At 38.5% G+C, this 21,924-nt stretch overlaps 1 protein-coding gene across 1 annotated transcript; it reads right to left on the bottom strand.

The window, feature by feature from the left end:
- Positions 1 to 7,000: 7,000 nt before the first annotated feature.
- Positions 7,001 to 20,063, bottom strand: ncstn (nicastrin). Its single transcript, XM_017495411.3, has 17 exons — positions 19,928 to 20,063; positions 19,495 to 19,596; positions 17,114 to 17,237; positions 16,268 to 16,386; positions 16,014 to 16,159; positions 15,450 to 15,600; positions 14,954 to 15,066; positions 13,147 to 13,299; positions 12,941 to 13,045; positions 12,781 to 12,858; positions 12,494 to 12,663; positions 10,689 to 10,791; positions 10,359 to 10,457; positions 10,134 to 10,236; positions 9,871 to 10,031; positions 8,567 to 8,779; positions 7,001 to 8,420 (listed from the first exon to the last, which is right to left on the bottom strand). Exons 1-17 carry the CDS (start codon positions 20,028 to 20,030, stop codon positions 8,298 to 8,300), a joined length of 2,166 nt encoding a protein of 721 aa, XP_017350900.1. The 5' UTR covers positions 20,031 to 20,063; the 3' UTR covers positions 7,001 to 8,297.
- Between the last annotated feature and the right edge of the window lie 1,861 nt (positions 20,064 to 21,924).

Genomic DNA, 21,924 nt, shown 5'->3' with positions numbered 1-21,924 from the left:
GGACCAACAGATTAAAGCAACTGCACTAACGACAAAATGCACATCAGGAAAGTTAACTGAATTAGTCGTTTAATGTGGGGAGTGTTAACAGGCTGAGGTAAATTCGGTGCTGGTAGCTTAGTGTATCTGTCACCCACTAACTATATATTTATGTTAAATCATCTGTAACTCTCCGGAATTTGCTGCCTGACGGTTATCTATCTTTCTTCACCCGTCAACACAACAGCCATGAGTCGCAGGCGAGTGACGTTAACTCCTCTCTTCGATTGATTGGCTAGAGGAGGAGCTGTAGTGGACCAATGGTGACGCTAAAGCCCGCCCTCATTTACATGAAACTCGAACTGCAACATTTGGAAAAGCGGAGAATGTGGAAACAAGCGCGAAGGGAAAAACAGCGCAAACGTTCAAAAAAAGAAAACATGAACAGAAAATGTCAGAGAGCACAAAAAACACAGTACTATAACCAAGGAAAATGATTTTGTGTGCGATTCAGAAAACCTTGAATTCATGTTTCAGTTTTGTGCAATATAATTTTGCATGTGTTTTTAAATTCACGCTTAATTTTCTCGATTCGTGACCACAATACTTTCGACGGAAAATTAATTTTCCATACGTTTCCAGTTGACTGGAACTTCTTAATTATTGCCTGATGGTGGAAATGGGCATTTTCAATGCTTGTGCTATTTACTGATGGCCGCTTTCACAATGCTGCTTCACGAAGCTTTGAAACCTTTATGAATCTTTTGTTTCGGATCAGTGGTTCGGAGCAAGTATCAAACTGCCCAAGTCACGTGATTTCACCAAACGAAGTTTCATTACGTCATACTGCTTCGAAACATTTAGAAATTTTGATGGTTGGATGCTAGTGGGTGTTGATCTCCATGTGAACCAATGGACCAGTGTTTAAAGTGCACGTATTATGGTTTATGGTTTTTCAATTATTACTTTTCATGTAGTGTGTTATAGAGCTGTTTGTGAATGTAAAAAGTTTTCAAAATGAGTGGTTAGTAATTCCAGACTTACTTCCTGTACAAACCTACTTAGGTTTGTAATAAAAAGCCCAGCCTCTGGTCTTTATCAGCTGCTCGCGAACAGACGGAGCTGAAACTCATTATGGTAGTGGGCGTTTCCTTTTTGAAACACGCTGACAGCAGTAGACCAATCACAACATCACAAAAATTGGTCACATATCGACCAGAAGCTAATAAATCACATTGTATCGTTTCATAGCAGATTCAGTGGTATCATCAAACATTTGATTAAGAATCTAAATTGTATCATATGTGTACACCCCTACTGCATTTAACATTTGCATCTTTCAATTGGCCGCTTGCAAAACAAGGTGTAGAGTATGTAGTGGAACCTGGAACTTTTAATAATGATGCACAGTGTAGTTTAATCTATGTCCTTGACCATTTGTACAGATTTTATTTCCTACACAGACATAACCAGCCATCTTCCTAACTTGCTAGCAGAATAAAATCATGAAATTACATCAGTTTTATCATATAGATATTGAGTGGTTATAATTTGATTGAAGCAAGTACATATGGAACTTACTCATGAGTTAAATCTAACATGTTTGCGGTTACATTTATAAATAGCTTCATCTACCATTTTTGCTGACATGGAAAGGAAATGGCATTAGTTTTGAAATCTGGTCCTGAAATCTACGTATCATGTTCAAGTTGGCTTAATTCTCTCATGTAACAAAATTTATTTGAGGTAATAATTACTGTAATGGATTTTCCCTGAGGGAAAGTCAACAGAGACGATTAAAATAGTATTACAATATTAGAATATAACTCTCAAGTACATTTATAAAGAGAACCTGGTTTAGTGATTTTTAATAAACACACACACACACACACACACACATATATATATATATATATATATATATATATATATATATATATATATATATATATACATACATACATACATAATGTAGGCTAAAAGGCAGGATAGCTCGACTAAAAATTATTACAATTCCTGGCTATAAGAAAGTCTAATATTTTTAATTAATGCTAAACATTTAAAAAGTCTGGCATACGGTGAAATGAAAGTATCTAATTGAAAGAAATTTAACAATTTGTAAAATTGGAAAATAGTTAATTGAACAGTGTCCAGTACATGGACACTAAACAAAACCAATAACAGCATCACAATAAATATTAGATAAACAGCATGCTTATAACTGTAACTTATATTATATATTATATTATAACTGCAGTATATAATATTTGTGTTGATCCTATGCTTGGATCTTCTGTCTGGCTGTTCTTCTCAGTAGCACTCTGGTCTTCAACAACTGTGGGACCATCGACAACACAGCAGTGGAAAAACGACAGTATCTGTCCTCGTAAAACACAACTACACGAACATATATAGAAATAGACATTTAGTCAGTAATAAAGACACACAGATACAGTCTTGGGAAAAAGAAAGTACAAGTACACCTTCCTTCAATTCTAAGTTTTTATTCTCAATAAAATATTTCATTCACATTTGTGTGAGAAAATAAGTACACCATATAATTCAGTAACATGTAGAACCACCTTTTGCAACATTAACTTTAAGCAAGCATTTTCTGTAGGAGCTTCAGTCTCTTCATTGTGCTGGAGAAATTCTGGCTCACCCTCAGTTCATTGATGTCTGAGGACATTTGTTTATGCACAGACCTCCTAGGATCCTACCACAGTATTTTAATGGGGTTGAGGTCTGGACTTTGACTTGGCCAAATTGCTGGTGTGCTTGGGATCATTGTCTTGTTGTCTGACCCAATTTCAGCACAGCTTAAGCTGCTGAGAGATGGCCAGACATTTGTCTCAAGAATATTCTGGTATAAAGTGGAGTTCATTGTTGTATCGATGATACATATAAAATAGCGTTTATATTGTTTGCTCAATTAAAAAATGTTTTCACTTGCTCTTATTTCAGCCTAATTGTAAATATTCTTTTAATATCTCCTGAACCGAAGCAGCACAAACGAATTTTTTTACGGCACAAACCAATACAAGCGAAGGACAAACAATTGAGAATATTTTGCTGACGTTTTGCGTTGTTCGGGAGGACAACTTCACGCAGGTCCCTATTTCTAGTTTCAGATTTTGTGCTCGAAGGCTGACATGATGTACGTCCTTGCTTCTATCGCCATCTACCGGGATATTGTTACTTCAGTAGCGTTTTAAAGTGAACCGAACAATTCGATTAAGAAAGTTCAGCCTCGTTGCAAACAAACAGAATAAACAGCAGCTCGAGAAACTTATGGGAGCCTTTTAAATCACTTGACTTAGATCAGCATTTCAATCTCTTTAATTAACGTGAATTTAAAAAATCCGACTGGACATTAATTCCATCACAGCTCCAATTAACAGCGTCGGTTCTACTCAGCTTTAACTCCGGCTTCACTCGGTTCTAAATTCCACTTTACGCTGTTCTAACTCCGGCTTCACTCGGTTCTAAATTCCACTTTACGCTGTTCTAACTCCGGCTTCACTCGGTTCTAAATTCCACTTCACTCGTCTTTAACTCCGGCTTCACTCGGTTCTAATTTCCACTTCATTCGGCTTTAACTTCGGCTTCACTCGGTTCTAAATTAAACTTCACTCGGTTTTAACTTCGGCTTCACTCGGTTCTAAATTAAACTTCACTCGGTTTTAACTTCGGCTTCACTCGGTTCTAAATTAAACTTCACTCGGTTTTAACTTCGGCTTCACTTGGTTCTAATTTCCACTTCATTTGGCTTTAACTTCGGCTTCACTCGGCATTAACTTGAGCTTCACTCGGTTCTAACTTCGACTTCACTCGGTTCTAATTTCCGCTTCACTCATCTGTAACTCTGGCTTCACTCGGTTCTAAATTCCACTTCACTCGGTTTTAACTTCGGCTTCACTCGGTTCTAATTTCCACTTCATTCGGCTTTAACTTCGGCTTCACTCGGTTTTAACTTCGGCTTCACTCGGTTCTAATTTCCACTTCATTCGGCTTTAACTTCGGCTTCACTCGGCTTTAACTTGAGCTTCACTCGGTTCTAACTTCGGCTTCACTCGGCTTTAACTTTGGCTTCACTCGGTTCTAACTTCGGCTTCACTCGGTTCTAATTTCCACTTAATTCGGCTTTAACTTCGGCTTCACTCGGCTTTAACTTGAGCTTCACTCGGTTCTAACCTCGGCTTTAACCTCGGCTTCACTCGGCTTTAACTTCGACTTCACTCGGTTCTAATTTCCGCTTCACTCAGCTTTAACTCTGGCTTCACTCGGTCCTAATTTCCGCTTCACTCGGCTTTAACTTCGGCTTCACTCGGCTTCAATTTCGGCTTCAATCGGTTCTAACTTTGTCTTCATATTATTGTGGTATGGTCATGGTTTCTAACTTCTAACTACACGCTACAAACTACAATATCCATGCTATATTATTGCAGTGCATGCCCACAATCTAAACAGCACGCAGGCGATATTTCAGTCTGGAGGCCCCTCAGCACTGCACACTGTACCATCAGTTATAATCCAAACTTTGTGAAAGTCTAAACTGCCACAGAGCGTAAAATGAAAATCTAAATTGATTAACAAACTTTGTGTGATCATATACAATGATAATGCATGCTTGGAATATTTAGTTTTTTACTAATCTAGTGACATAGATTTCCCCTGTTAGATATGTCCTCTTAATTATTCCAGGAGTTAAAGGTAGCAGACGACATCTTCTCTCATTACAGTACTTGAGTACATAGTAACTCTAACTGTACTTTTTAAATAAGCTTTTAACATACAACGGCCTCCTGAGATGAAAAGGACACAAACCACACACTTCAATTTTATTTGTATAGCACCTTTAACAATTGTCACAAAGCAGCTTTACAGAAATATATAAATTCAGGATAGAAATTTTACATTTATAAATTTATCCCTAATGAGCAAGCCAGAGATGACAATGGCAAGGAAAAACTACCTGAGATGATATGAAGAAGAAACCTTGAGAGGAACTAGACTCAAAAGGGAGTTTTGGAGACTTTCTGGCCCCAAGACACAATTAACTTCTGCAATTCTCCAGCTGTGATCCTTGGAAGATTTTTTGGCCACTCAAACCATCCTCTTCACAGTCCATTGAGACAATATAGACACACGTCCAATTCCAGGCTGATTCATAACATTTCCAGTTCACTGGAACTTCTTAATTATTGCCTGATGGTGGAAATGGGCATTTTCAATGATTGTGCTATTTAGTGATGGACGCTTTCAAAATGCTGCTTCACGAACCATTGAAACCTTTATGAATCTTTTGGAGCTGAAACTTGTTATGGTAGTGGGTGTTTCCTTTTTGAAACACGCTAACAGCGGTAGACCAATCACAACAGACTGGGACATCTGACCAATCAGAGCAGAGTATGCTCCCTGAAAGGAGGAGTTTAGAATGAATCCTTTAGAACGGATCATTTAACGAGTAGTTTTTGACACTGGGGAAAAAAAAGATAATGCTGCAATTTAAATTATGAGCACATTAAAGTGTTTTTTGACCTTGGATGCATGTAGCTCTATTGTATGAGACGTTTAAAACAAAATTAGGCACGTTTCAAAACCATAATAGGTGCTCTTTAATGTATAATTTTAACTGTTCTCCAGTCAGTTTTATTATGTAGGTTTATAAAACTGAAATGATTCAATAGTGTTTGGCCTGATCCAAGGTCAGTGCTTGCCTCAGGATGGCTTGTTAATCATCTGACATGAAATCCCACCAAATTTCCTGATAAAAATAAAAAAGGCATGGCAAGATGTTGTAGGTTATTACATAGGTGAGAGAATTTGGAGAGTTTTACATTTATAAATCTTCATTTTTCATGACCAAAATAACCTATAGTTATTCACAATAAGGAGTCTACAGGTTACAAAACCATGCTCATGTAGCTGTCAGACAGATGTTAAAAACTCAACACATTAAAAAAAAAAAAACACCAACCATTTTTTTTAAAAATGGCTCTTAGAACGATGTGGACAGGGACACTTCACCCAGGATTCGAACCCAAGGCAGCAGTGTTCCAGTCTAGAACTCTATCGGATGGATGGATGGATCAAAATTGTATTTCAAAATATTACTACAAAGGTTGCCCAAAGTATACAAAGTTAGTCATATTTAAGAATTGGCAGTGCTCTATTTGGGTGCAAAATAATGTAACATTATGTAGCTTTGAACTGATATTTGATTTAAAATAGTTGTGTATGTTTTGGCGTTAAGGGCCTGATTTAACTATATGGCTAGATCTTAAGCTGTCCGTATTCTGGGTTGCAACAAAATATCTTCTAATTCCTTTCTGGAAAGGAACATGAGCTGTGGTTCAGTGGAAAGCATTGTTGCTTCACAGCCCCAAGGTCCAGGGTTCAATCCTGAGCTTGTGTTACTTTCTGTGGAGGTTTCTTACCGTTGTCCCAAAACAATGCCAGTGGATTGCAAAAATAAACTGCACTAGGTAAATTAAAACTAGAGCAAAATGAAACTAAGTCTGTGTACATGGTGCCCTGTGCTGGACTATTGTCTCATCCAGGCTGTATTTCCACCTCATACCCAGTGTTCCCAGGATAGGCTTCACATCCACTGCGACTCTGACAAGGATAAGCGGTTACTGAAATGGTAAAACATACTCCAGCAAAATGACCGTTTTTCTTCAGTGATTCAATGTTCCTTTTTATAATAACATAACCAATGACAATCATGTTAGAAAAATATTATATAAAATGTTGCACAAACAAAACTCATTTATGTAGTTAGACCTTAGAGGTCTGTGTGTGTGTGGCCAGGGGAGACTTTTTAAATCCCACTCCCAGTGGAATTTTGAACACTTCCACATGCAGTTATTATTTTTGTTTGTACCCACCCACAATATTTTCTAATGCATTTTACATTTTCTAAATGAAATCGGTTCTATTTCTCAAAATATAAATAAATTAGTCTTTTAAAGTAATTAAAAATTTTCAAATTAAATAATACTACATGGAAGCTTGGTCAGATAATCCAGGTTTATTCAGTAATCAAGGCATCGATTCTACTCTCATTCTCACAGAAAAAAACACACCAGAAATTAAATTAAATTAATTTCCTCAACTATTAATTTGATTGCTCAGTGTTCTCAAACTGTTTATGTAATTCTGGTAACTGCAGAGATTTGTAGTTACAGAAGACGAAAAAAAACTATATGTCCTTCCCCTAGCAATCTTTAGAGTTTACAAGTAGTCTTTCAGACTGGACAGGAAATAATGGAGTCTCTTTATGAGACCTTACACAGAAAGTTCAATGGATTCTGATACAACTATTGCACATACTGCTTACAGATAGACAAATAATCATACAGACTAATGCAATCATATTCATAATACTCATCAGTTATCTCACTCCTCATTTTCTTTCACACACACACACACACACACACACACACACTTACATACATACATACACACACACACACACACACACACACACTAAAGATGTAGTTGGTAATTTTTAAAAGCAGTTCTAAACCTGTAATATAAAAGCTCAAAGGCCATTTACAAAACGTGTGATTCACAATATTGTAATGATGTAATAGATCTGATTAGTTTGTTCCTTTCAGGTTTCTGGCCCAGAAATGAGCTCTTTCACTATTTGAAGCAAACCTTCTGAAGATTTTCCTTAAAAAGGCAACTTGCAGGTCATACAACAGTAGCTTCAACATATGAGTGAGGTCATTTGGGCACAGGGCTAATCGTTTTTTTAATTGCTAATTATTTACCTTACAGACAGCAGAGGGCTTTAAAAATTACAAACCACTTCTTTAATATTCATATACACACAAATTCCATAAGCACTATTTATACATAAAAAAATCTTCAGATTAGTCCCAGAGTACAGTAAGCACAAATAAATTCTGCAGTTTAAAAAAAAAAAAAAAGGAACAATAGAAATTATGCACATCTTCCTCCTACCCACATTTTCTGTACAGCCTGTAAACCTGGCCTTAAAACGTTGAGTTCAGTCCAGTGAGACCAGGTCTAGTTAAGGTCTTTAAATATTATCGTGTATTTCCTCTACCAGCTTGGATTAATGTTATTTCAGGAACCCAGGTCTGCATATGAGTAAACATTCCTGTAAGAAAGTCCTTTGCACAATGACAGGTTGATGCTTAGACATTTGAGTATGACGTTGTAATGCCAGAGACTGAACAGTGGTTCTGAGTTATAAATTAATGCTGGAGACTGGATAGTGGTAATAAAGTCTGTATGAATGTATGAGTGCGAGATCTTCTGAGAGCTGAGTATAAATGTGTTCAATAGGTGGTGCTTGGGGCATCATGTGTAGAACTGAACAAAATGTCTGCCTTTGAGCTGATGAAGTACGTCACCACTAGAGACACCAGCAAAACAGCTATGCCCACCCCTAGAGTCAGCATCTGTGAGACAAGATGAATGGGGGGGACCTTAAAGTTCGACAGTTTGCATAGAAACAACACAGATGTTGGGGGTGTACAGAGCTACACAACAAATCTTATTTCAATTATGACTATCGTTTTCCTCTATATTGGATTCAACGCGTTACCTGTAATTGTGGACTTGCGACTAGAAAGATACGAGCTCCGATGTTCTTCCAGCGTGACTCTGTCCATGTGGAGTACTCCCTGGAACCATACTGCCGCAGCTCGAAGGCGGGGGACTCTGCTTTTGCCAGGCGCACAGGTGCGCGCACACAAAAAGGTTCCCCTGTTGTGTGGTTCTCTGACGCAGGGCCAGACACCCAATCGTATGAGTAGAGCTGAGAGAACAGCAAGAGAGAAATTCTCAGTACAGTTTAATACTGAGCAAATGTCTTTACCCACATGGTGATAATATGACCGTTATCTAAATTAGGTGGCCCTTTACACAGCATACGATTCGGAAAAACAACTTATACTGGATTATTGCTTAATAGTCAGGTCCTCCAGTGCACGTACAGTTGCAATCAAAATTATTCAACCCCCACAGCAAATCGGGTTTCCTGTCAAAATTTACAGACAAAATAATTTTAATACTGGAAAAGTCATTATAAGTTGCATTTTCAGTTAAATTTGAGGAAATCACTTGAAACATTCATTGTATTGAACTATTTCAAGTGCTTTTTTTTGCCATTTGTTCATGGCAAACCGCTGAAAGTCTGTAAGTTTTGACAATAAACCTGATTTGCAATGGGGGTTGAATCATTTTGATTGTAATTGTACATCACTGAATTCTGTGAATGCGTGCTAGTATAACTGGATAAAAACGAGATGCCCAGAAAGAAGTATAACATCTCCTTTGTCTTTAGTGACTTTGCAGACAAATTGCAAAACAGCAGCGAATGTTTGTAAGAAAGAAATCCACTTATTTACTGATGCATGTACATTCAGAGTTTATCAGAATGCTGAGTGTTCATGCGTTGATAGATTACCAAATTCTGATACTTTGCAGTTATTATACTTTTTCCCCTATATTAAAAACATTGTAATTTCTTTAACATATTCCTCTGAAACAAAGCAAGGATGTCATTATTCTTATTAAACCACAAATTTAACAGGTGTCTGGAGTTCATTATGCATAATCTGGCTCTTATATTTGTGGTTTAATGATTTCAGAGACATATTTGTGTCATGCCAGAAATGCTACACTATTAAACTAATTACAACACATTATTAAATATGACCCAAACACTCATTCCCCCCCCATTTTGTGGGACTTAGAAGGGCCACTGTGATGCTCTATTTTCCTATATTCATATAGGGTGTTCCCCTTATGACATTGATATAAACATGTGCACAGACAATGAAACTTGCAAGATTCTGACAGCTTCAGTGTACTCAAGTATATTCATTTGACTAGATGAAGACGTACATCTTTGCTCTCTCCGGAAATGTCTTTCGGATTCTGGCACTGACTCTGGTTCAGGCGGGTGGCAGTGCCAGTCATATTGGCCAGAATGTACTTCACAAAGGTGGTCACACTTTTTGGTTGGCTTTGCGACAGACTGACATAGTACTGAGGAGGGCCTGACTCTACAAAGGATGGAAGCAACAAGAGCAAGAATGAATGAGGGAGCATTCAAGAGTGTGTATTTTGAAAGTATATTCAGGAAATAAACTTACAAACAAACAAACCTAATATGGGATTGCGCTCCCTTGACACCAAGTCACGGGGCAGCAGGGAACGGAACCAGCTGTTATTGGACTTAACCAGAAAGCCATACAGCAACTTCGCCATCTGAAATAAAGAGAGATATGATCTCAGTGCCTCCACTTCCTCCAGCGACAGATCACTTGATCTGTCGCTGGAGGAACAGATCATGTGATCATGTGAGTGAATCAGTGAGTCATGTGACTCACAGTCTTTGTATCAGCAGTGATGTTTTTGAGCATGCCGTCTTCCCCTCCGGCCTGTTTATACAGTGAGCGAGCTACCAGAGTAGCCACTTCAGTCAGGGACTAGAAAAAGTTGAGAGAGAGAGAGAGAGAGAGAGAGAGAGAGAGAGAGAGAGAGAGAGATACTAAGCACACCTCCACTGCGACTGAACAAGAACATGCACTATGGTTGTACCGACATTTATCTAACATTCAACACTTACCTACAAAAAGATAAATATTATAAACATTTGAAGAGTATTTGAGTGGTGAAATTTGTTGACATAGTTGTACATCTGACTAAGGTAATGGTACCTTGGCAGCCTCTGTCTCATACTCTAGCTGCTCCTCTGGGCTTAGGTTGGGAGGATAGCTGACGTTCAGGTACTCTGACGTGTCATACAGACTCTCATAATACCTATATGACATAGGCAAAAACATTTAATAAAACTTTGTCAAGAAGTATGTACAATGTATGCAAGAACTAATTTGACTCAACCTGCCTCAAAATTTTCCTTGACAATTACTTAAACAACACGCATTTGTATCATGTAACGCACATATGGTGAAAAATGTCCCTTTGAAGAAATGCGTGAGGAGGAAATATTTTATAAAAACATCATACAAAATGTCATTTTACAGACAGTAATGTTTTTTAGGTCTCTTTAAACTGGCTTCCTAGTCACTATGTATATATTTGAACAGCACTGTGTAGTGTATATTAAATAAAAATAAATTATATTTGAGATTAAACCACACACTCCAGTAAGTGGAAATTAACTACCTATATGCTTGCATGATATCATCTTACCTATCTATCTACAGTATCTCACAAAAGTGAGTACACCCCTCACATTTTTATAAATATTTGATTATATCTTTTCATGTGACAACACTGAAGAAATGACACTTTGCTACAATGTAAAGTAGTGAGTGTACAGCTTGTGTAACAGTGTAAATTTACTTTCCCCTCAAAATAACTCAACACACAGACATTAATGTCTAAACCGCTGGCACAAAAGTGAGTACACCCCTACGTGAAAATGTCCAAATTGGGCCCAAAGTGTCAATATTTTGTGTGCCCACCATTATTTTCCAGCACTGCCTTAACCCTTTTGGGCATGGAGTTCACCAGAGCTTCACAGGTTGCCAGTGGAGTCCTCTTCCACTCCTCCAGGATGATATCACAGAGTTGGTGGATGTTAGAGACCTTGTGCTCCTCCACCTTCCATTTGAGAAGGTGTAAGGGGTGTACTCACTTTTGTGAGATACTGTGTATGTGTATATATATATATATATATATATATATATATATATATATATATATATATATATATATATATATATATATATATATACACACACACATACATATACACACACACACACACACATATATATACACAATATACACAGAGCGGTTCGAGAACTGGCTCCAGCCCAGAACCATGACAGTGGAAAATGTCTAATAGTGTAGCTTTAAATATATTTAAGAGGAGCAGACTTCAAACACTGAACATTGAAGTTTATTGTATTTGTGTACACGGTTGTTTTTTTTTTGTATACATCCTGTAAAATTAACTGAAAATATTAAATTTAGTTTATCAGAAGGTAAATTAATGTGTCATGGCTCACACTATGTTCCTAAATTCTGTCATAATTGACAGGCTCAAATTTTCTCATGCCTACTTGTGTGTTATATTGTGGCACATTAATGCTACCATCTCTCTAAAAATAAATAAATAAATAAATAAATAAATAAACAAACAAACAAACTACAACCATGCTCCAAAATTTTTTGACTGTGTTCCTACATTTTTGTAATTAGGAGCACAAGTGCTCCTAAAATAAATTGTCACCATAGAGCCCTGAAATATATCATAAGTACCTATATGTTTTAGACATATGTGTTTAAACACAGCATTAACACAACTAATGTGGATAAGCAACATTGTGTCATTTAGCTAAAAAATGTCATTAAATCAGTGTTTCAATGGACTATTATTTAGCATTCAAGCAAATCTTGAACACTTACCTACAAAAAAGGTAAATATTATAAACATTTGAAGAGTATTTGATTGGTGAAATCTGTTGACAAATCTGCTGATAAACCGGCCTACCTGTTGACAAACGAGGATTGATGGTCTGCCAGCACAACTCCCGGGATTGGCCGAGCTCTCAGGAAGCGCTGAAAGGAGGAGGGAGGTAAGGCCTGAGTGGAATTTGGTTCGTCCAATGAGAGATTCAACATGGAGGCTGCAGACTTGATATTGGCCACCAGAGATGAAACCTTGAAATGATGAGATGGAAGTGAGCCAGGTGAGTTAAACAAGAACACAGTGGAAGCGAAACTTTTTCACTTGTTTTTGCTCGATTTTTTTTTTCACTGCCTCTTTTCGTCACCCACCTCCTCATTCACTGTGTCGTTCCTCCGAGATACGGGATCCGAATGCATCCATAGGCTCTGTTTATTCCACAGCCCCACCTGCAAACACAACAGTTATTGAGTGTGTGTGTGTGTGTGTGTGTATGCAATGAATGTGCAGGTGTGTTGGCACATCACAAACCTGCCCGATCTCCAGAAACGAGTGCACGTTGTCAAAATCAATCACTGATTTATTGTTCTGCATATCGTACACCATCCGGGAGCTACCGATGTAATCAAATGTTTCCTAAGATACACAGTGAGTGGGGAAAGAATCAAATACTGAAGAATTTTCTGCACAACACAGAATGTAACGGCACTGACACACATACACAAAAACACACTCACCCCCTGGAAAAAGGCAAAGAAAATATTGCGTGGGGGTGGCGCCACTTGAGTGACAGAGCGGAGGGCCTCGGCGGCGGCCAACAGTGTCACGATGCCCGAGACTGTTCCCTCTGCGGATGGAGCGACATCATAGAAAAAGGATCGGCCGTCCAACTGAGTGTGAAAGAGAGAGAGAATGAAAAACAAAGCGATATACACTACCGGTCAAAAGTTTAGACACACTCATTCTTTATTTTTATTTTCCCACAGTTTAGAATAATAATAAAGTCATCAAAACTCTGAAGTAACACAAATGGAACTATGTGAATTATGTTGAGATTAAAAAAAAAAATCCCAAATGAATCAAAAATAATCTGATATTTTAGCATCTTCAAAGTAGACCCCCTTTTTCCTTAGAATTTCCAGAAATGTATTCTTGATATTTTCCTCAACCGATTTCTTGAGGAATTTCCCCAAGATGCTTTTTAAACAGTATTCAAGCAGTTCCCACCTACGCTGGACACTTATTCAGTACGTCGACATGGACAACAGTAATCCATTCTTAACCCAATTAAGACGATACTTTGATTAAGACTACCAAGTAAACAGCAATTTTTAATTACCTTAATCCGATTAAGGTCATACTCGAAGTAAGCACTAATCGAATTAAGACGTGGAGTATTCCTGTTTTAGTCGCATTATGGACGTGTATTACAGACATGTAAACACCTTAATTACATTATTAACGTCGTGTGAGAGTTTTCACCGCATTTTGCGACAGGACACATTCACACAGGGCAGTGCTCAACATTTTACGGCGAACAAGAGAGTTCGGCTGCGTCCCCAACCGCATACTTGCCTACTATAGGCCTGTAGTGGGGGCTACTATATAGTCGGTAAGTACGCGGTTTGGGACGCAGCCTACGGCTTCAAGCAGTTGTCTATTAGCATGTACAGCATGACAAATAATTAACTGCACTTAAAGCATTCGTAAAAAAATTAAATAAAAACACCCAAAACTGTATACGGTACCATAACGCAGACAAACTGTATGTTGATACGTGAAATTCTGAAGGGACGTCGGATGGCGTGGTGTGGGGATGTAATGACATGTGCCGTTAATCTAATTATATTCTATAAACACGTAAAACGGGTACATGAAAGTAGTATTCTAAAAGTGACTCATGTAAACACCTTAATCACATTATTATCTTACTCAGAGTAAGGTCAATAATTAGATTACTGCAGTCCATGTAAAAGTAGTCATTGGCTACTTTTCGGAATATTTTTAGTGGTTTTTTTTGTTTGAATAAAATGTTAGTTTTCTAATGAAAGAAATGAATATCTTGGCTACAACACTGATTTCAAACATTTAATCATCCACCTTCAGATCAAAAGGTTTTTAAGATCATGAGAAACATTTCAGTCTCCAAATTTTGACTGGTAGTGTATACACATACATTAAGAAGACAAAGAGTGGTATAGACATCCAGAACAAAGCTTGCTTGTCTACTACTAAGGAACACAGTGCAACCCTGTCACAAGGCCCTACACAACCACAAGACCATTGCCATGTCGCAGTAGTGGTGGTGGAGGAGTCAGTATTTCTTTAGGTTTGGAGAATGGTGGCTCATTTAACTCCTTTCTGACTGTTTATACATTAAACTGAAGGTTCTTCAAAATACAAAGTTAATACCGATGACACTCTGACAGCTAAAAACGCCAAAACTAAATTTAGCAGTATGTTTATGGCAGTGCAACGTGGACCAAAGAGATAAGCTATAAGAGACAGAGAAATATTCATCTCCACATCAATCTCCGCACTCACTCTGGTTGCTGCAATGACCATGCTCTCGTTCGCCTTGTGTCCCTTGGCGGTAGCGTTAATGGGTCGTATGGTCGCCCACACGTTGTAGTCCATTAGGGGATCGCACAGCTGCTCTGATGGAGGAGAAACAGAAACAGTGTAGGTAAATACACCTTGTTTGTCTGGGCAACAGGCTGCTCTTTAGTGAGAGCCATATGCTATACCTGTAGAAGAAGAAGTAGAAGAAGCCTTCGTTTGTCACATATACATTAAGGCAAAGTGAAATACTTTTCAACACATATCCCAGGTTGTTAGGAAATTAGGGTCAGAGCACAAAGTCAGTCACGATATGGCACCCCTGGAACAGAAAGGGTTAAGGGCCTTGGTTAAGGGTCTTGCTCAAGGGCCCAACAGTGGCAGCTTGGCGGTGCTAAGGGCTTGAACCCCTGACCTTCTGATCAGTAACCTGGAGCTGTAAACATTGAGCCACTACTGCCCCAAATGTGTATGTGTGTACCTGGGTTGATGCTGAAGCTGTTCTGCAGGTCCGTGCGTCGCATGCAGGTCACTGTGTCTGTGACTGCGTGCATGTGAGAGAAGAGCTGCATGGCACACAGTGGATATTCAGGTGCACTGCCATTCACACGCATGTTGTGATCCTCGTAACACTAGAGAGAAAGAGAGAGAGAGAGACTACTGCACAAACTGCAATAAAGATATGGCTATTTTTTGCCTAGAATATCTGCTCATAACCATCTTTTAAAGAATTGAATAATTTATTTCTTAGGCAACGTTGAAACCATATAATGACCTTTCATCTTCAACTTGTCTTTTTTGTTTAAGTGTAAGCCTTTGCCAAACATATAGGCCAAATCCCAAATGGCTTTGTATTCACTATATTTATGCTCACTACACAATTTATAACATAGTGGTGTTCCAGCATCTATGTGGTGCATCATATACCAAATAAAAAGAGATTCAGAAAGAGCATGTACAAGGTTAAAAAAAAAAATACTCCTTAATTGTTTAACTCTTCCCACATCATGGGATGCCTGTAAGTTGCCCTGGCACAAACACCCACCTTGCGAATGACTTGTGTTTCATTGTCATCTTTGAGAGAGAAAATAGGGAAAGGGAAGTCTTCATAGGACAAGCCGTTACCCAGAGGGTTCCACACTGTAGTGCTGCAGTTGGCCAGTTCTGGGCCGTAGCTCTGAGTGTACACTCCTGACAGCAATCAAGACCAAAATGACACGTTCAAAAAAGAACAAAAACAAGTCGCTTACATAATCTCAATGACAATATGCACATACACACAATCCTGTGCTTACAAACCTGTGTTCTGGTTGGGGCACGACGTGTGAGGAGAGAACCCCTTATCTGGAGGTGTGCTCGTGTGAATGACCGCCACTCCTGCAACCCGGGTGGAGTTCTTCAGCCTCATCATCGTGGATCTGCACGCAGAGATGGAGAGAGAGAGAGAGAGAGAGAGAGAGAGAGAGGGAGAGAGAGAGAGAGAGAGAGAGAGAGAGAGAGAGAGAGAGAGAGAACACGCTCAGTACTAACCAACGGGATGAGGACAAATAAAGAGTGGATGGAAAAGAAGGAAGGAAAAAAGTGAAATTGGAAAAAAAGGAGGGGGTGAAGAGAGAAAAGAGTAAAGCAAGCGAGAAAGAAAGAAAGAACGAACACAGGAAGGGAAGGAAGGAAGGAGAAAGAAAAGAAATGCAAGAAAGAAAGGAAGGAAGAAAAACAATGTAAATAAAAACGGAAAGAAAAAATAAAAGGAATGAAAATGAAAGAAAATGAAAAAAGAAAGAAAGAAATCAAAGAGAAGGAAAGAAAATAATGTAATGAAAAGAAACCAAGAAAGAATACAGGAAGGAAGCACCAAAAGGAAGAAAGAAAAGAAAAAAAGAAAAATAAAAAAGGAAATAAAATTTATGAAAATAAAAGAAAATGTAAAAGAAAACAAGAAATCAAAGACAAGGAAAAGAAAATGTAATGAAAATAAAGAAAAGGATAGAAAGAAAGGAAATAAAGAAACCAATCAAATGAATAAAAAAGAATGAAAAAGGAAGGGAAAAGAACAAGCTAAGACACCGTGGAACAAAATGAAAGCAGACATAAAAAGGAACAGGAAGACAAAAAGAAAGTGTGTGTGTTTATGGGTAACAGCACCTGGTGAAGGCAGGCGTCTCCATGAGCACCATGTATGGAGCGTGAGGTCCCGTTTCGGTGATCCAGTCCAGATCGTCTGGCGTCTCCAGCACATGGAGAACCCCTGTGTCTCCTGATATGGACGCTGGATCACGCAGACACACACAAGAAACATTATGTCTAGTCACATAAATGCTGTTCATGTATAGTGGCAGCCAAATCACACATGTATTAATGTTTTGCAGACTATTACAGCATCTGCACTTGGGTGGAATCATTTTCTCTAACAGCACCTCTGACTGTTCCAGTCGTAAGTCAAATCCCAGATTTATACGAACGTGCTCTTTCTGATTGTTTATGCTATCGTTTCTATAGTAACAACTCACAGGGATATGTAGGGTAGACGCTCTACATAATCTAAAACTAATAATAAACATACTTCTATTTTTTATTGATTTAATGTTTATGGAAGGAGTCTCCAGTGTCATTGGTCTGTAACAGGCAGTATGTTTTTCCTCCATGGGAAATTCTTCAGGACAGATGACATTGCACATTCTCAGTAACGTGACAAGCTGCGTTTTTTTTTTTACTTGCTGAGAGAGTAAAAGTGAGTTAAGTGAGGGAATGACTGTTTACCAGTACCATGAAATAAGTGATAACGGGAACTAACTTGTCTCAACAACCTTCCACAATGTTAAATGTAACTATAAATAGATAAAAAGTAAGAAGTGTCATTAATCAATTAATCAGTGTGGAATAAGAGGAATAAAACACTTATGTGCTGTTTCAAAGTGGTAACAGTAACTCCAGTAACACACCATCCTATCACTGATTATTTTCCTTTAACTGCATTTGTTTTATTAATATACATACTGTATATTTTACTATCCCCGCCTTGTTCCCGATGCTCCCTGGGATAGGCTCCAGGTTTCCCCGTAACCCTGGAGAGGATAAGCGGTATAGAAGATGGATTTATGGATGGATATTGTACCATAAAACTTCTTTAACGATCATTAGGAGAGCGTCTCCCTCGTATCCTACAACCTGTACAGACAAATACTGTAGGTATTAGCTAGATTTTCTTTCTACAGTGTGTCCCAAAAGTCTCCATATATTGGGGAAATTAACACTTTTTAGCAAAATGTCATATACCCACACATATATACACATACATACATATATACACATTATATGTATATATACTCACACACATGTACACACACACACCCTGTCAAAAGTTTGGAGAAACTTTGAGACTGAAATGTTTCTCACCATCTTAAAAACATTTTGATCTGAAGGTGTATGATTAAATGTTTGAAATCGTTGTAAACAAAAATATAATCGTGCCGACATATTCATTTCTTTAATTAGAAAACTAATTTTATTTGCAAACAATTTTTATTTTTTTTTAAATGGATGACTTGGAGCAAAATATTCCAAAATCAGCTAATAAGTGTCCAGCGTATGTGGGAACCCCTTTAATACTGTTTAAAAAGCATCTCAGGGAAATTCCTCAAGAAATCAGTTGAGAAAATGCCAAGAATATATTTATGGAAATTCTAGGCAAAAACTGTGTCTACTATAAAGATACCAAAATACTCAATTATTTTGGATTTTTTTATCACAACATAATTCCCATAGTTCCCTTTGTGTTATTCCAGAGTTTTGATAACTTTATTATTATTCTACAACGTGGGCGAAAAACATAAAAATAAAGAACGAGCGTGTATAAACTTTTTTTTTTCAGATAGCCTTTAAGAATGATCTTGATAAAAGAAGAACGAACTGAAATCATTCTCGTGGCTGGATCAGGAAGCTGTCGCAAGGTTGCGATGGACTTTTACCAGGGAACCCGGCGAACACATCACGCACGACACTGTTCCCAAACTTATTAACAAATTCAAAAAGACAGGAAGTGTTGAGGACCGACCGAGAAGTGGATGTCCATGTACATCCAACGATGAAGGCACAACCGACGTGGTGTTGCTATACATAGTCCCCTATGTATAGTCCCCTATGTAACCGATTTATCAGGTTGCATCACACCACCCGATCGCTGATCACCTACACCAGCACGCAGCGTTGTGTTTTCTTCCTTACATATCTAACACATCACCTGTGAGTCTACTTTATTGCTTTACAGTTTTATTAGCAGGAAAGGTCGAGTGTAGGGGAAAACTTGACTCCGTAAGGCGATAGAATGCTTCAGCGGGTTCGCCTAGACTCTAGTAACATCACACTGAAATATGTCAGACATAACATTAGGTGTAGGTGTTCATGTCACATGACATCCTGTACTAAATAAAACAGTCAGATATTAACTTAGTGTTAACTGTTTGTAGAAATAGGTTTACAGCATGTTATCTGGATGATCCTATCCCGGTCACTAGCACTGTACTCACACTGACATCCGATCTGATGGGTGGCATTGAGAAGCCGAACACAAGGAGTCGTCTTGTTCACTACCACATAGATCTTCTGCTCCACAGAGCTACAGCTTACATCTGAAATAGAAAGAAATGAGACAGCACTCTGTCAAGCTCATGTACACCGCATTTCTGGGACTCTTTATGCTATTGTATAACAACAGTCACGTATATAAACGGTGTTATGATCAATAATTCGACATAAAAGCATGGACAAGTAGAATCAATTATTAAAACATGTCTGTTCTTAAAGGAAACATGGTAAGTGGAAGGAAGCCAGCGCTCCCTCAGCTAACCAGCCATGGCTGCGGATTTCCAAAGAAAGTTAGCACGAGAGAAGCTGATGTATAAATTACGACAGAAATTGTGTCGAATGTGAAAAAAGCAAAGCGTCATTTTTATGACTTACGTGAATAAAAGAAACAAATGAGCAACAACTGTATCCATTTTGAGGATTTCGGTCCCATCTTCCTGGTTTTTTCTGGGCTTCTGACAAAACAAAGGAAGTCCATAAGGTCTTTTCCGGTTCCGGTTTGGCGTGTTTTCTTGACGCCCAGGCTGTATCCCAATACAATAAAAACTTCTTATTTTCTACTTAGGCTTTCTAAATCGGGTATAAAATGATATATGGGTAATAACTGAAGAGTCAGAGTTTCTGTAAACAAAAAAATATTGCTTTAATATTTTAAAGGAAATTTACTGATACTCAGTGGTGGGTAATTTTTTTTTTAGCGTTTGGTCAAACACATGATGTGTGCATGAAAATACTTTGGTATTTTGGCTGGATAAAGTGCGACGCTTTGATTGATTTGTTTTCTGGTCTTTCAGATTAGCTGTAAATTCAATTAAATAATATTTCTTCTCTATAACCCAGTTGTATTTTTTTCGAATGCGAGTTTATTTCATTGTTTACGGCAGCGCCTTAACCTTAGTGCAGGGTTGCCAGGTTTACATTTGGGCGTTAGGCATACGAGAGATCCAGGGTGGATCCAAGCTGTCTGGAAGGCAGGGGTGAAAAAATAAAAAGCGACACTCCTACACGCAGTGGGTCTCCACAGGATGTGCACCCATTATGGCACCTCATCATGTTTCCTTGCACGTATGGGGATCCCTATTAGGCACTGCATCACATATTCCCTGCTGGAAGGGTTTGCTAGAGGGTATTTCGTCATGTTTTCTAGTAAGTAGGAGCATTCTCGAAGGCACTGCATCATATATTTTCCACTGGAAGGGCACCACAGAGAGCATGCTTTCTTACATGTATGGAAACCCTAGAGGTCACTTCATCAAGTTTTCTCACACACAGCAGCACCCCAAAAGGCATTTCATTACCTTTTTTTCCATTTGTAAGGGCAGCTATGAGGGTGCTTTCTCAACACTTATTGCCCTTCATCACACCACACCATCTACCATTTGGGCACCCTAGAGGGTACTGTTTTCTGGGGAGGGGGTTTGGGGGGTGGTTAGGGGATCTGTCAGTACAGTAATTTAAAACAACCCAACATTGACCGGTGGAATGGCTGATGTTGGCAAAGGTTTACTTTTCCTAACAACCCAGGAAGCAAAGTAACATCGTGCTAACGGTGGCCCAATGGCCAAAATTATATTGAGCCAACACTGACACCCAATGCTGGCCCAAAGAAATGGCTGACACTGGCCCAACAGCAGTTTCTTACCTGTGTTGTTAGGTAAAAAAGTGCACCTTTTCCAACATCAGCTATTTTAGTAACGCTGGGTGCCAATATTGGCTTGATGTAATTTTGTTTATCGTGCCATCATTGGACGAATGTCCTTTAAATTCACATTGCCAGCATTGGCACCACATTATATAGGGCAAACGTGCACCCAAAATAGACTTTGATATAATATACTTAATATACTTAATTAAAGATACATATGGGCAAAAGTATGTGGACACCAGACCATCACACCCACATGTGGTTCTGTTGCCACAAAGTTGAAAGCACACAATTGTATAGAATGCCATTGTATGCTGTAGTTTTTCAACAGGCCCAAACCTGTTCCAGCATGACATTGCCCCTGTGCACAAAGTGAGCTCTATGAAGACATGGTTTGCCAAGGATGCAATGGAAGAACTCAAGTTTCCTGCACAGAGCCCTGACCTGAACCCCACTGTACACCTTTCTGATGAACTGGTACTACTGACTGCACCCCAGGGCTCCTCACCCAACATCACTGCCTGATCTCACTAAAGCCCTTGTGGCCGAATGAGGACAAATCCCCAGAGCCATGCGCCAAAATCTAGTGGAAAGCCTTCTCAGAAAAGTGGAGGTTATTATAACAGCAAAGCGGAAAGTACTTTGGAACTAGATGTTCAAAAAAACATATATGGGTGTAATGGTCTGGTGTCATATAGTGTATATAGAGATACTGTATGAATGTATT

Source organism: Ictalurus punctatus, chromosome 20, assembly GCF_001660625.3.
Source record: "Ictalurus punctatus breed USDA103 chromosome 20, Coco_2.0, whole genome shotgun sequence".
Taxonomy (NCBI): Eukaryota; Metazoa; Chordata; class Actinopteri; order Siluriformes; family Ictaluridae; genus Ictalurus; species Ictalurus punctatus.
The sequence above is the reverse complement of the archived record's forward strand: the minus strand, read 5'-3'. Positions and strand labels throughout refer to the sequence as shown.

Coding starts and splice junctions, on each gene's coding strand:
- ncstn (XM_017495411.3), bottom strand. CDS start 20,030: ATGGACTTCCTTTGTTTTGTCAGAAGCCCAGAAAAAACCAGGAAGATG. Junction 12,664..12,780: donor ACGACACAGTGAATGAGGAG/GTGGGTGACGAA, acceptor CATCATTTCAAG/GTTTCATCTCTGGTGGCCAA. Junction 10,792..12,493: donor CAATCCTCGTTTGTCAACAG/GTAGGCCGGTTT, acceptor TATGTCATATAG/GTATTATGAGAGTCTGTATG.